The sequence below is a fragment of the Esox lucius genome, chromosome 14, assembly GCF_011004845.1.
Source record: "Esox lucius isolate fEsoLuc1 chromosome 14, fEsoLuc1.pri, whole genome shotgun sequence".
Taxonomy (NCBI): domain Eukaryota; kingdom Metazoa; phylum Chordata; class Actinopteri; order Esociformes; family Esocidae; genus Esox; species Esox lucius.
Window position 1 is genome coordinate 22,476,793 of NC_047582.1, and position 15,470 is coordinate 22,492,262.

Here is a 15,470-nt window from a genome sequence, read left to right on the forward strand (position 1 = left end):
TTTGAGTACTCATCCATCTGAAGAAATGTGTTACAATCAATCTTTGTTACTTCCATTTGTCACATAAATGTAGTGCACAAAAACTTGCACAATTCTGACAATGTCCAGGAGGAAATGTCTATTGGACTCCGTGCCTCCAATTTCTCTTTTCAATACCCAACTGGCTGCATCAGATGATTCTTCAATACCCTGGCGATTTGGCAACCAGTTTAAGCTTTGGGGATAGTCAGTCAAACATGATTTTTCCTTTAACAAACTTCCACAAAGTCACTAGGTTAGTGACTGTGTTTTTTCTGGTAAAAATCATAGTGATGGCGGTAGCTGAAGGGAAAAACTATTATGAGCTGAAAAGTGCTCATTCATTTGTTACCTATTTGGAAGCTAATAAGGTCTGTAGAAAAAGCCTTAGCAACCGCTTTCACTTGAATAGCTTCTTCTGTAATTTTCTGTAGACATAGCTGGGAGGCATTGGAAGTAATCATGCATAATCGTCATGATTATTAAAAATGTAAATCTAGCAATGTTTCAATATTCTATATGAATTTTTCAATCTAAATAAATAGTTTTCATTTAGTGAAAACCATTAGGAATATAGTGGATAGGAGTCTGGCATGGTACATTCCAAAAAAAAAAGCTTCCTGAAAGATGTTGAAGTTATAATGCAAAGAACCCCTAAAGGGTCCTCCAAGAAACTTTTTTCTTTTTTTTTTGAAGTGTAGGCTAGATCCAATTTGCCTTATTCCAATGTCATACCATCTGGAGACCATGAACAATAAAATATGGACTGTGACCAGACAAGCCTGCATCCCTCTGCTCATTTGCCTCCAAAGATAAATGGGGTTGGATCTTGGTCAGTCCTTGGATTGAAGCAAAAACACTGGCAAACATGCCCCTGTCCCAACGTTTTTTGAAATGTGTTGCTGGCATCAGATTAAACATGAGCATGTATTTTTCCAAAAACAATTACATTTCTCTGGTTCAACATTTGATATTTTGTCTTTGTAGTATTTTCAATTAAATATATGGATGCATGATTTGCATATTATTGCATTCCTTTTTATTTGCATTTTACGCAGTGTCCCAACTTTTTCAGAAATGTGGTTGTAAAACCAAGTTTGTTAATGCCTTAAGCCACTGTTTGTTCAAATAAGGAACAAATTCGATGGTATTTTTTATTTTATTTTTTTTAATTAAAAAAATGTTAATAGGGAACTGAGACAGATGGGATTCTGACAGGTGTTGTGTGGCCATGCAACTGCCAAGTCTAAATACACCACTATTGGATTGATCGATAGTAATGACAGTTTGTACACATTTATACTTTAAACTTTTAGGGTTTGCTATCAATGTCTGTTGTTGTTTTCTAACCAATGCAGGTTGTTATTCCGTATGGAAAATATTGCTTGGTTTTCTTAACATTGAAGCTCAGTGTATGTTGTTCACTGTTTTTGTCTGGGAATATAATGCCTGACATTCCCAGGCTGAGTGTGCTGTCTTTATCATGTTGTCTCCTGTGATTATACTCCACCACATTCATCCACCGCTACCAATCTCCCCTTTCTCCATTTCATGTATGTTGCACTTGTGCTCACACCATATCAGGTAGAGTAGATTTTATTCTTCAGGGATGTTTGTTTTCTGAAATAGTTTTACTTTTGGAGTTTTGTGTACTTCCTCAGAGTTTCAGGTGAGACTAAATGGAATGCACCTGACCTGAGTATTCAGTGCATTTTCCAAACATGAAGGGTTATTTTTACTTGGGTGTATAGTGCTTCTCACACAGTGAAATTGTTTCCCTTTGGACCAACTTTTAACCCAATGTGATAAGTCATATTTAAACTACATGCGTTTCATTGAGATTAGATAGACTTTTTGAGATTTTTGTGTGCGCAATACCATTTTTCATAAAGGATACTTGGTGGGGAGAAATATTGAGGTTATCCAAAAGAGATGCCCTCCAACAATCACTGCAGTTTGAGTTAATTGCATGGTCCAGTGTGTATCGTTAACAATCCAGCAGTGACATACTAACTTCAGAAGTCGATGGATGTTTCCTGCCCCATCTATGAACAGACACTTCTAGATTTTCAGCATGGATGCTAATGACATTTGACCTAAGGTGACGAGCTAGATTAGATAACTCTACCTGCTGCAAGGTGATGTACCATCCAAATCGTTTAGAGATATTTGTTTGTATCTGAGCAAACTAGATGTTCCTGTACACTTCAGAATCCATCTTACTGCTTTGTCAGCCGTTACATCGTCCATGGACACAAGTGAGCCAGTACCTGTGGCAGCCATGTATGCCCAAATCATAAATCCCCTCTCCACGTTATTATACATAAAAATCGGTATGCCCAGTTCCTTTTGCCAGAACACTGATATATGTTATTTCTCTTCTATACACAATACCTTCTTTTCGAGAACTCTGCAGTTTTTGTTTTTGAACAATCTTTTTTTGGCTAACTAGTGTTCCTTGCAGTCCAGGCTCTGTAGTTCGCCTGGAGAAGTCTTCTAAGAAATAGTAGTAACAGACACAAGCACACCTTCCTCCTAGAGAGGTTTCCTGATCTGTCAGATAGTTCTTTGTTTTTGACTTCATTATAGTGAGCATTCTTTGGTCATCCACTCTAAATGTCTTTCTTGGTCTAGCAGGTAATTTGTCAATTTTTTTCCAACTACAGTTGGTTTTGGCATGCTTAATGTTTTTTCCCTGTTTATTCTGATTGATCTGTGTCATGATGGGCAGTTTGACTTGTATTAACACTTCTTTGGTTCTCCTGTTGTCACACCCGCAATTGACCCCAAATGCAAAGCCTAGAATCCAGAGTAGACATGGACAGCAATTTTGTGCATGCAGTAATGCAGCAAACCAACACACCTGCCTATTGAGAGTGAGAGTCCAAAAACGTTTTAATACCCTTTAGGGGGCGGACTACCAAACATTATTTTAAAATGATTGATCTGATTAAAACACCCTCAATGATGAAAACACCCTGAAATTATAGCTGACTGAATGTAAATTAGTTGAACCGTAAAATCTTTGTATCATTTAAAATCCAAAGTGCTGGAGTACAGAGCTCAAAAAAAGAATTTGGCACGGTCTGGATGCTTGTGGATTGTTCTGTAAATTTTATTTATAATGTCGTCACGTAAACTGTTGTTAATGTGAAAATGCCCTAAGTCTATTTGTTCATAGGTTTTTGCAGGTTCAACTTTTGTTGAAGTCCATGGGAAGGCGGGATATGTTCATTTTCTGCGGAATAGAAGGCCATTAAATCTATTAGTCTTTAGACAATACGTATGTACTTTGCTGTCCGATTTCTTAGACAAAGGGACATCACCCATACTGTACTGAATTAATTTGTTCAACTATAGTTGCAATATTTTAGGTACCTTGCATGATTGCTTAGTGAAAAACATACATAGAAAAGGATTTGGAATAAAACATTACTAATGGAATTGGTTTAGTCACTTAATTGCAGTGTTTGGCAATGGCAATTCTTGTTTCTCCATGGAATCTGAATGCAATTTAGTGGAAATGCCAGGCAAGTTCACATGTACAGAACACTTACATGCAGTTCCGGAGTTCCAATTTAAATATGCTCTCATAACTTTGTAGGTACTAGTTGGTTTAGTCAGTAAACACATTGACAAGCAGCAGACCACAGCCCGTCGGTGCATATTCTGTATAAGGCAATGACAGCACTTCTTTTCTGTAAATGCTTCCCTCTGCTGGTGTTTTAATACTATTGCATTTCCTTTAAATGCCAACAGCAAGGATCTATTTGCATTACTTGGAAACCTTTCTTATTCACTTTCTTTGAATTGATAAAATCATGGATGTCAACATGAGACCATTGGTGATTTAAAGTTTTGATTGGAGAACTGAAGATAGATCAACTTTATCATAGTGACTCTACAGTGATAATCTAAATGGCAGAATGAATATAGTGTACAAATGGAATACACATTTTCAAAAACATGAATGCAGCTAATACATTTGTTTAATAAGTACATGTCAGGACTTGACTATTGCTGTTAGACAACACCTGGACATTAATCATATTGCTTAATCCCATTGACACACAGATGCTTACCCAAGAAGAAGAATCATAGCTAAATCCCTGCCAAAAATGTTTATTACATGTACTGACTTATTCTTGCCTATTCAAAGTATATTGGTGTTTTATTTTTCTTAGAAATATTTTGTTCTGAGGACAGACAATCCTAATTAAAATGAATGTATTCCTTAGAACAAACATTGCTGGGTGGGTTTTGTTGACTGTATTTCAAAAAATAATTTTGGAAGAGAGATTCTGTGACCGAATGAAAATCGAATTGCCTCATGAAAGAAGATCCCCTACTATTTTTAAATGCCTGCCCTTTGCTCTATTCCCCATTCATTCTGAATCTGTAAGGTCCCTCAATCAAGATCCAACTATAAAGATTTTTGGAGAAATTTCACCCTACGTCCTTCCCTTTTTTTATAACTGTTAAAACCACCTCGCCTAGCTTAAGGGGAGTGTAAATGATGCGCCCTCATGATGCTTACACTCTAGAAGTTTCTGCATGTTCCAAGGACCCACCGCACCAAAATGGGCAACATGCTTGATCTAATATAAAATGCATGAAATGGACAGTAACAATTGTTTTTTTTTACCATTCTGAAAGGTCTCTTCTCAAGCAATCTAACCTAGTTTAAATAGAAATTCAGATAGTCAAGATGATCAGTAGATGATCTGTAGATGTTTTTCAGGTATTCGTACTGTCAACAAACCGTCCAACACGAATAAATGCTTACTATGGTTATGTTTGTTTAGGTTTAGAGTAAGTGTTTGGGTAAGGTTAGGGTAACTGTTAGTTCATAGTTAGTGGACATTTTTGAGTCTATAAATCTACAAATTGATTTTCAAATAGTGTTACCTGAAATTGCATTCCAGTCACACAGTAACACAACAAAATGTGAAAAAAACACCAAAACCTATGCAAATCCCTGTCTTATGAACACCTCTTCATGAATTTTATGATGAAAATGTACATCCTTTGTCTTCAAAAGAACAATCCAGGGAGTGGAACTTTCATAGTGTCTAGAGGGACGTTTTCCAATATGTGGCATTGCTTCCTGTGAATGAAGCCTGGCCAAAATACATATTTTAATAATTTTCCTTTGATTGATGGGTTCAATTAATGTAAAGCAGGCACCGATCAAAGTGCCTAATCCACTGCGTCAAACAAGCAAAGTATTGTTGTTGATGTTTTCTTTTGTTACAGGGATTTCAACAGTGCAATAAAAAACCCTGGGGGGGCTTTTTGTAAACTGACCTTGTAAACTTGTTTTCCAAAGAAAGGCTTTTAATGCTTGTAATGGTCAAACCATTAGAAATGTTTCCTGTTGAGGCACTATTATTCTATTAGCCTATGGCCTTTGACAATATCTAGAATTGCATTTATGTGGAACTCCATCTGTGTTAATCTTTGTAGCCAAAAAAAAAAACATTCAAACATTTGGGGTAGATAGTCTGTGTGTGTACGTCCCAGCGTGGGTGTGTGTTTGTGTGTGTGTGTGCATGTGCATTTGTAATTTGATGATGGAAAAACAATGCACATTTAAAAGTGGTAGAGGTCGCTAATAGATAAAAATAAAAAATGTGGATCATTAAGGACTATTTCTAATGTTCCCCTGCAGCCCAGGGGCCCTTAGCTTTGTCTCACATGGGTTCGAACCTCAGCACCTTAGCCACAATGGCCCCTCCAGGCTAATATCATAGCATTGATACATGATTTCCCAAGTAAAAGATAGGAAGATAATAGTAATACACTGCTCAAAAGAATTACGGGAAGGCATAATCATCACAGTATAACACAAAGTCAATTACATTTCAGGAATAACAGTCTTCCAATTAGGAAGCATAAGCGTTTGTGAATTAATGTTGCACGCAAGGTCCAGCTCCTCCAGGATGGCACATCCATACCTGCTGTTGTAAGGTTTGCTGCGTCTCCCAGTACAGTCAGGGCCGTAGAAGGGCAACAACCCAGTAGCAGGATCGGTATCTGCTCCTTTGTGTGAGGAGGAACTGGAGTGCATGTTTCTGACCAAACTGTCAGAAACAGACTCCATGAGGGTAGCATAAGGCCTGGCGTACTCTAGTGGGACCTGTGCTCACAGCCAGCTTCTTGCAGCTTGTTTGGCATTCACCAGAGAACACCAGAAATGGCAGGTCCGCCATTGGCACCTTGTTCTCTTCACAGATAGGTTCGCACTGAGCACAACAGTCTGGAGACACCGTGGTGAACATTATGCTGCCTGTAACATCATCCAGTATGACCGGTCTGGTGGTGGGTTAGTGATGGTTTGGGGAGGCATATCCTTGGAGGGATGCACAGACCTCCTCGTGCTAGCCAACGGTACCCTGACTGCTGTTCGGTACCGGGATGAAATCCTCAGATTCATCTTCAGTCCTTACACTGGTGCAGTGGGCCCTGGGTTCCTCCTGGTACAGGACAATGCCTGGCCTCATGTGGCCTGAGAATGTAGGCAGTTCCTGGATGACGAAGGCATTGATGCCATTGACTGGCCCTCACGTTCCCCAGACCTGATTCCAATTGAGAACCTCTGGAACGTTATGTATTATTGCATCCGACACAGGCTGTCCAGGAGCTCACTGGTGCCCTGATCCAGGTCTGGGAGGAGATCCCCCAGGTCACACACCGCTGTCTCATCAGGAGCATGCCCATGCATTGTCAGGAGTGCATACAGGCACGTGGGGGCCATACACACTACTGAGTCACATTGAGTTGCTGTGATGACTTACAGTGGATATGAGCTTATTGTATGGTTTTTATTTTTCATTTTTCCCCCTCAAAGATTTCAGTTTGTTTTTCAATTGAATTGTTCGCGTTATGGGTCACATTAAAGGAGGAAAAAGTTCTGGCATGATTTATATTTGTCTCATCTTTGTCTCATTCTTTTATAAAACCTGGCATTTTAACAGGGGTGTGTAGACTTTTTATATCCACTGTATATTTTCTGTGTGACTTTGAATCCAGCCCTCAATCAGTTGGTGATTTTGGGGTTCCATTGACTGTTGTTACATCATTTTGTTCTCAACGAATTACACAGTGTAAAGTAAATATTTTGGACTTTATAATAATAATGCATAATATATTTTGCTCATCGAGACCATTTTTTTGGAGCAATGTATTTGTTAGAATTCTCCAAACATTACGTAAGTGTCATGTACCATGATGAACAGAAGCGTGTTATTAGGCTACAACAATACGTACCTGCTGTTACAAAACTTAGCTGCTAGCTCCTGCTGGACCTGGATCTCCACTGTATTCCCCCCTTCTCTCAAAGCTGCAATGCTGCTCCCATCATTGTAATGGCAGATCGATCCAACTTCTCATTCTTCTGCTGCTCAACGACTTTATCGAAGACGTTTCTCAAGGGTACCTATTATTACATTTAATATTTAGTATTGCTTTTCTTTGCTCTGAGTGGCTGACATAGGTGGCACATCAATGTTCCATTTTCATGTTATTTACTCAAACTAGCAGTCTTCTACATCTCAGAGTCTTAGGAAACGAGCCGACAAGATGCGAAGTTGCACCCAGGGTTGCCAGATTTCACTGACAACTCTGGTCACACCCCCACGGTCACAGATTGGTCGATCATACAAATGCATTATGTATTCATAAAACAAATATAGATGTTTATCACTTCAATGTCATCTAAATAGTGTGTTACAAAAAATCAATGATTTTATTCTGCTTACATTAATATTTTGAACTGTAAGATAAACTTCTTGTGAGCTCCTGATTGGCTGCCATGGGTTCTGCACACCCATCGCTCCATTAAAGCGCCGACTCTGCTGTAGCCACTACTTGTGATCAATCCTATGAGTGTTTGCTGGTTATCAGAGAGACCAGTACAAAACTTATTTATGTAGTGTTTTAATAGTTTTTGCAACTTAAACAAAAACAATTTGGATGCTATCCATTAAACAGTAAACAAAATTTGTATTGCCTGAAATATTTCAGTGTTTTCTCCAGGTTTTGTGTTACGGTTGTGAAAGGAATTATGTGTCAACATACTGTCAACATATGATTTAATTTGTCCAAATTATTATTTCTTTTCTCTTTTCATTTACAGAAAGAACTGAGTCTTCCAAGAAGAGGAAGTTTGTAAGTATTTATGGTTCTTACATTAAACATAGTATTCAGATAATTCATCAAATACATGTGTTTAAGCGAAAGAGGGGTATTTCTTGATTGGTCTGTAACCTATGGTTGCTGCAATTTCATAACTTATTCATGATACACTTTTGCCAGGTATGCCTAATTTGCACTTTCAAACTATTTCTGTCAATCCCTTCAAAATGTGGTACAAATTATTAGCAAGTGTTTGATGAAATGCGCACCACAGCGAAGGGGCAACATGCTGAAGATGAATTGCCAGATAATTGTGAATAATATCTAACCAGTGGTGGGGCGATTTCATTGTTGTGGTGATTTGAGAGTAGCTCAGTGCCTGATGAGTGTCTCATTTATTTATGGCAGTTTGTGGTGGAACAAGTATAAGACTTAGAGGGTAATGTACCCCAAGAAACACAAATCATCAGTCACATTGATTTGCCACAAGCTTATGTTATGACACTGGCTAAAATAAATGTATTTCTAGTACTTGAGTTGCATAGTTACAGTACCTTTGGAAAGTATTCAGATCCCTTCACTTTCTCCACATCTTCTTTTTATAGATTTCATAATTTATTACAGTGGGGAGAACAAGTATTTGGTACACTGCCGATATGTCAGACTTCATGTCTGTAATTTTTATTATAGGAACTGTTCAATTGTGAGTGACGCAATCTAAAACAAAAATCCAGAAAGTCACATTGTATGATTTTTGAGTAATTAATTTGCATTTTTTTGCATGATATAAGTATTTGATACATCAGAAAAACACAACTTAATATTTGGTACAGAAACCTTTGTTTGCAACTACAGTGATTGTACTTTTCCTTTAGTTCTTGACCAGGTTTACACACACTGGTTTGTCCCACTCCTCCATACAGACTTTCTCCAGATCCTTCAGGTTTCGAGGCTGTCACTGGGCAATACTTTCAGCTCCCTCCAAAGATTTTCTATTGGGTTCAGGTCTGGAGACTGGCTAGGCCACTTGGGATGTTGTTCTTGGGGTTGTACTAATCCATTTTCTTCCTCCAAACATGGTGAGTGGAGTTTAGACCAAAAAGCTCTATTTGTGTCTCATCAGACCACATGACCTTCTCCCATTCCTCCTCTTGATCATCCAGATGATCATAAGCAAACTTCAGATGGGCCTGGACATGCGCTGGCTTGAGCAGGGGGACCTTGCGTGCGCTGCAGGATTTTAATCCATGACTGCTTGCCTATTGTCCTGTAGCCCATCCCAGCCTTGTGCAGGTCTACAACTCTATCCCTGATGTCCTTACACAGCTCTCTGGTCTTGGCCATTGTGGAGAGGTTGGAGTCTGTTTGATTGAATGTGTGGACAGGTGTCTTTTATACAGGTAACGAGTTCAAACAGGTGCAGTTAATACAGGTAATGAGTGGAGAACAGGAGGGTTTCTTAAAGAAAAACTAACAGGCCTGTGAGAGCTGGAATTCTTACTGGTAGGTGATCAAATACTTGCAATAAAATGCAAATAAATTATTTCAAAATCATACAATGTGATTTTCTGGATTTTTGTTTTAGATTGCGTCTCACAGTTGAAGTGTACCTATGATAAAATGACAGACCTCTACATGCTTTGTAAGTAGGAAAACCTGCAAAATCGGCAGTGTATCAAATACTTGTTCTCCCCACTGTACATAGATTTCTTTTTTGCTATCAGCATATGCATAAAACCCCATAATGACAAAGCGTAAACACTTCTTTAGAAATGTGTGCCAATTTAAAAAAAATAAAAACTGGGAATATCTCAACCAGATTGGGCTATCATCTTTCATTATACTGCACCTCGCATCAACATATCAATTTTACTGCTAGCGTGGAGTTCTTTTTTCAGCCCTGATTTGTTTTGTGAGCTGACATTACATTGGCTGGGATGTTGACAATCAAATGCGCTATATAAGCCCATGGACTTTGTGTTTCAGCTGTACAAGCCTTGTTTGAATTGAAAGCGCATCAAAGCTTTATCGACAAAGTCTGGTGGTGTCCCTGGAATAATAATATTATTATTATTATTATTATTATTATTTGGTTTTCAGACATACATTTGAATGTAGTTGTTTTAATGTTTTTAAAGGAAAAATATTCTACTATGGTTTTAGGAATAATTTGACAGCCCTACTTGCTTGTCGCCTCCTTTGAAAAAGGGAATGACAGCTGCTGCTTTCCATTATAGGAGGATTTAAGAAATTGGTATTGATGAGTTGAACAGGCAAGAAATGGGGGTTATAATAATGGAGGCTGTGAATAATCAATTTCTGTGACAAAACAGTATATTTTGTGTGCAGTAGAAAGGAGTCTTCAAATATGTCAGGCTTTATTTTCTGTCATTATTCTGTACTTCCATCTACTGTTTTTATATTGCTGCCTTGAAGATATACCTGTTTGTGCATGACACGACTACTTGTGGTTGATTACATGTAACTTCTGGAAACCGTGCAATTACATCACTATTCAAACTCACAACACCACCTGGCTGTGGTTGTTTAGATTCATAAGGTGGAATTTTCAGTGTGTAACAGAACAAATTATTGTAATGGAGTTGCATCCCCATTTTGGGTCAGACCTATGTAGAGTGGAGAGCTGTATGTTATGGCCATTGGCCCAGTTTGATTCTGTGTGTTGTTTTGTAAACGTCCATGGGGTCTTGACACGCCTCTCTCCCATTCTTTGTATTCATATAAACAGCCTCTTGTACACTCACCTAAAGGATTATTAGGAACACCTGTTCAATTTCTCATTAATGCAATTATCTAATCAACCAATCACATGGCAGTTGCTTCAATGCATTTAGGGGTGTGGTCCTGGTCAAGACAATCTCCTGATCTCCAAACTGAATGTCAGAATGGGAAAGAAAGGTGATTTAAGCAATTTTGAGCGTGGCATGGTTGTTGGTGCCAGACAGGCCGGTCTGAGTATTTCACAATCTGCTCAGTTACTGGGATTTTCACGCACCACCATTTCTAGGGTTTACAAAGAATGGTGTGAAAAGGGAAAAACATCCAGTATGCCGCAGTCCTGTGGGCGAAAATGCCTTGTTGATGCTAGAGGTCAGAGGAGAATGGGCCGACTGATTCAAGCTGATAGAAGAGCAACTTTGACTGAAATAACCACTTGTTACAACCGAGGTATGCAGCAAAGCATTTGTGAAGCCACAACACGCACAACCTTGAGGCGGATGGGCTACAACAGCAGAAGACCCCACCGGGTACCACTCAACTCCACTACAAATAGGAAAAAGAGGCTACAATTTGTACAAGCTCACCAAAATTGGACAGTTGAAGACTGGAAGAATGTTGCCTAGTCTGATGAGTCTCGATTTCTGTTGAGACATTCAGATGGCTGAGTCAGAATTTGGCATAAACAGAATGAGAACATGGATCCATCATGCCTTGTTACCATTGTGCAGTCTGGTGGTGGTGGTGTAATGGTGTGGGGGATGTTTTCTTGGCACACTTTAGGCCCCTTAGTGCCAATTGGATATCGTTTAAATGCCACGAAATTGCCCTCTCTACAGATTGCCCAATATCCTCTCTATATATAGCAAAACATATCGAGCAGATCTATGTTATTTTTCCCACTGCAATACCAGGACCCCTTAATGTCCATTATCCCTTTAATGAGTATGAATTCATCTATCTGACAGGGTTTGAATCCTTAGCAACATTGTTTGAAGTTGAGTACGCTGAAATATAGTCATCCGAAAGACTGAGTGTATGGTTTTCAGCAACTTCATCCAATCACAGATAATTACATTAAATAATTGGATGATCTGCATCCGGCAAATGGTTCATATCTGCTCCGATACTTGTTTTGTCCGAGTACTTGGCACACCTCTACAAGAGAGTAACTTGGGAGTGTCCAGCCTTGCATAAAAATTTGAAACCTGGTTGATTTCGGACTTTACTGTATGGGTGTGTGGTAACACATGCCAAGATCAAAAGACTTATCAGGCCATGAGAAGAAAGATTATTGATGCCCAAGAGCCTAGGAGGTGTACATTCTAATCAATTCAAAGTACATACTTCCACTGAAGAACTTTACACGAAGGACAGAAAAATTAAACATCATTATGGTGTCTGCAACCCTTCAGGTAGTATATCTCAATAGCCTGGGCTGGTCAACAGATAGCAGCAGTGCAACCTGGAGATATGTCTAGAAAATAAATAGCTGTCTTCCATTCTATTCTGAATCATATTAGATTTAAGGAGTTGAGTGTTTTTATAACATGATACATTGGTTCTAAAGCTACCCTTTTTTGATACTTTTTTTTTTTAACCTTTTTTACCAGGTAAGGTTATGGGTTGGTGTTTGTTTTTGGTCTTTTTGCTTTGGGTGTTATCTTCAGCACATGAAAGACAAGGTGGGGATTCCTTACACTGTATTGCCCCTCTGAGGTATGCTCTACCCCCAAATGACTGCATTGGTGTTATCTGTTGCTTTAATTTCATGGTTCATACTAGGAATAATGTGTGAAGTGTGCACCATTTCCAGTATTACATCGTCATCATAGGTTTTGAATGGAGATATGGAAATGAATGCAGCCCTGCAGTGACATTGTCTACTGACAGGACACTGTGTGTTGGAGCTAGGCATTGTGACGTGATGGCGAGGATAGACTGCTTATAGGATGACAAGAAAGATGGATAGAAAGCATGGAAGGACTACATTGAGCTCTGCTGTTGCTATTGCGCATCACCATTCAGTGGGGAAATGGAAATGATGCGAATGAGCGAACGGGTGTGTGTGTGTGTGTGCGCAAGTGAAAAGGGGAGGGGGGCGTGTGTGTGAGTAAATGAGGGGAGGGGAAAGGGGGTATTGTCCTGCCTTCATTGCCCTTACTGCCCTCCCTCTTTCCCACCTCAGGGTGACGATCTTCTCTGACAGCCTTAAGGGGGAACATAGTGGAGGGGACTCAAAATAAGCATCCGCGTTGTTGTCGTTTCCCCTCCTCTTTTTGTTTTTTATATCGGATGAGAGGGTTAGGTTAGCCCCGTTTCTCTATGGTGTTGGTAGGCTCTGGCTCTTTGTCAGCTCTGCTCAGTGCAGGGTAGAGGATAAGGGGGGTGACTCGGTGGCCGAGTAGCGTGAATATATCATGTGCACAATAGAGCGAGCGAGCACAGTTCAGCCATGAAAGCCCAGCGGGAGAGGCTGAGAATTCCCGGACTGACGTTGGAGTGAGTATTTTCCCTCTGTTCTTCTTGTGGCGGTGACAGCATCACCTCTCCAGACTGCAGCAGACAGCTTCATTGGTCTCTGCTGCTGCTGCTGCACCTTTTTGTTTGGTGTTTTCTGTCTAGCTACTAGCATTGTGAAATGTTTAGCAATTATGCAGCATTGCCACATGCAGCAGTAGCAGCATGTACACAGCCCGATGTGTAACGTTAAATGCTCATGCAGGTTTATTTTTTTTTGTGAGAGGCACTGTGTATCTATGTATATATGTGTGTGTGTGTGTGTGTGTGTGTTGTTTGAGTTTATAATGATTCATTGACACACACAAGCACACATAAGCAATGTGCACATGTACCAAAACACCACAGACTTAACGTATGAAATTGGTAAGATGAACTAGCAGGTTTTTGTGAGGCACGATCAATAAGTTAAAGAGTAGTGGAGTGGCTTCATTCCAAAGGCCTTGTGTTTGTGTTAGGTAATGAATCCTGCCCGCTACCAGTCACCGTAATCGGCTGGGCCAGAGATTCAAACAACACACCTTCTGTTATGGCCAGGTTGTGTTCCTATTGCACGTCACACAGATTAGTTCTTAGTGAAATGACCCGAGAAGGCAGACCGTTAGGTTCCCTCTGGTCACCAAAGCACATGACGCAAGCAAACCTCTGAGGCTTAAGCTAGCATAATTTCAGTTATCGCTAAGTAGGCACATACTTAGCCTACGCATCTCATTTAGATCCAGTTCAGTGTTGTTATTGACAGGAAAGTCTTTTTTGCTGTTCTGTGGAACAAGGGCAGTTAACATGTCCGCAACTATGGATGCAGTGCCAGCTTATCATTCTTTAATTGATTAAGACAGGTTAGGGTTAGGGTCACTATAACGTGCTGCACATCCCGCTGCCTTGATCTATGTATAATTGTTTGAAAGACACAAAATGGCGGCATACTCTGTTAGATTACATCACAGTGCAAAAATGTATTTTAATAACAGATAATTTTCTAAATAAAATGAAAATGCCTGCAGATGGTTCATTTGGTAGATTAATTTTTGTCCTGATCAAGAATGGAGTTGTGCCAAATACAGGTCTTAGCTATATCGAGTCACATTGTAATGGATAGATCAAAATTGTATCCATATTCATGCCATAGCTATAAGACATTTCAAACAAAAGTTAGCATGTTGTTGTTGTTTTCTTTTTTGTCATCACATGGTATGACCACCGAGAATCGCAGGGCAGGATCAACTAAGCTGCAATCATGTAATGTGAGCACCCACATCCTGGGGTTGCAGATGGATGTAATAAAATATTTGGGACTAGGAAACCAGTGTGAGCAAGTTCTGATTTGTTAAGATTTTAAAGTGCCATAAAATGTCTGCCAAGCAAGCCCTAAGGAACCAAACAAATTGTCTTTCCTTGAAGTAGCGAAAGATTGCTTGAACGGAGAAGTGCCTTGGTAATCAAGTCCAGAAAATATTTTTTTTTGAAAGGCTGCAATTGTTATGCTTTGCTGCTGCTCTGTGGTTAATGTCAACAAGCTAGCAGAAAATAGGATGTGTCTTCGTACTGCACATCACCACCTCATTGGCTATTAAGTTATAGTAAATGTAGTGTGCTTACGAATGGCTGTTTACGAACTTACATTTAACTTCCAGCCTCACTCCCCGAAGTTTGAGCCCAACACCAACAAGTCCTTGCAGCCCACTCAGCCCGCTGCACGCATTTCATTTTTGGAGGTAAGCATCCAAAGCACTTCAGCAATATGACCATTTTGTATATGATGGTTGGAAGTCATGCTGGACTGTGATAGTTTGAGTTGAAATTGCATACGCTCATCCGTTTGTCATGACATACATTCCTGTTAAAAAGATACACAACGTTTTTTCTTGTATTTGGACACGTACAGTACCCGTCAGTTACACATGTAATCATGTAGCAAGCAAACAAGTGTTAAGCAGATTAAAATACAATGTATATTGTGGATTCTTCAAAGTAGCCGCTGTTTGCTTTGATGACAGTTTTGCACCTTAAATGTATTCCCTTAACCAGCATTATGAGCTAGCCTCCTGGAATGCATT

At 39.5% G+C, this 15,470-nt stretch overlaps 1 protein-coding gene across 6 annotated transcripts in view; it reads left to right on the top strand.

The window, feature by feature from the left end:
- Positions 1–15,470, top strand: part of mast4 (microtubule associated serine/threonine kinase family member 4) — a 120,577-nt gene that overhangs the window by 42,496 nt on the left and 62,611 nt on the right. For 3 of the 6 annotated variants that reach the window (XM_034296761.1, XM_013137127.4, XM_034296762.1), the window contains exons 4-5: positions 8,156–8,187; positions 15,048–15,128. In XM_034296761.1, coding sequence (XP_034152652.1) covers positions 8,156–8,187; positions 15,048–15,128 — 113 coding nt within the window. Of the gene's footprint in view, positions 1–8,155; positions 8,188–13,097; positions 13,396–15,047; positions 15,129–15,470 lie in introns of those variants that run through there. The other 3 variants (XM_020053403.3, XM_020053406.3, XM_020053405.3) reach the window with 2 other exon arrangements.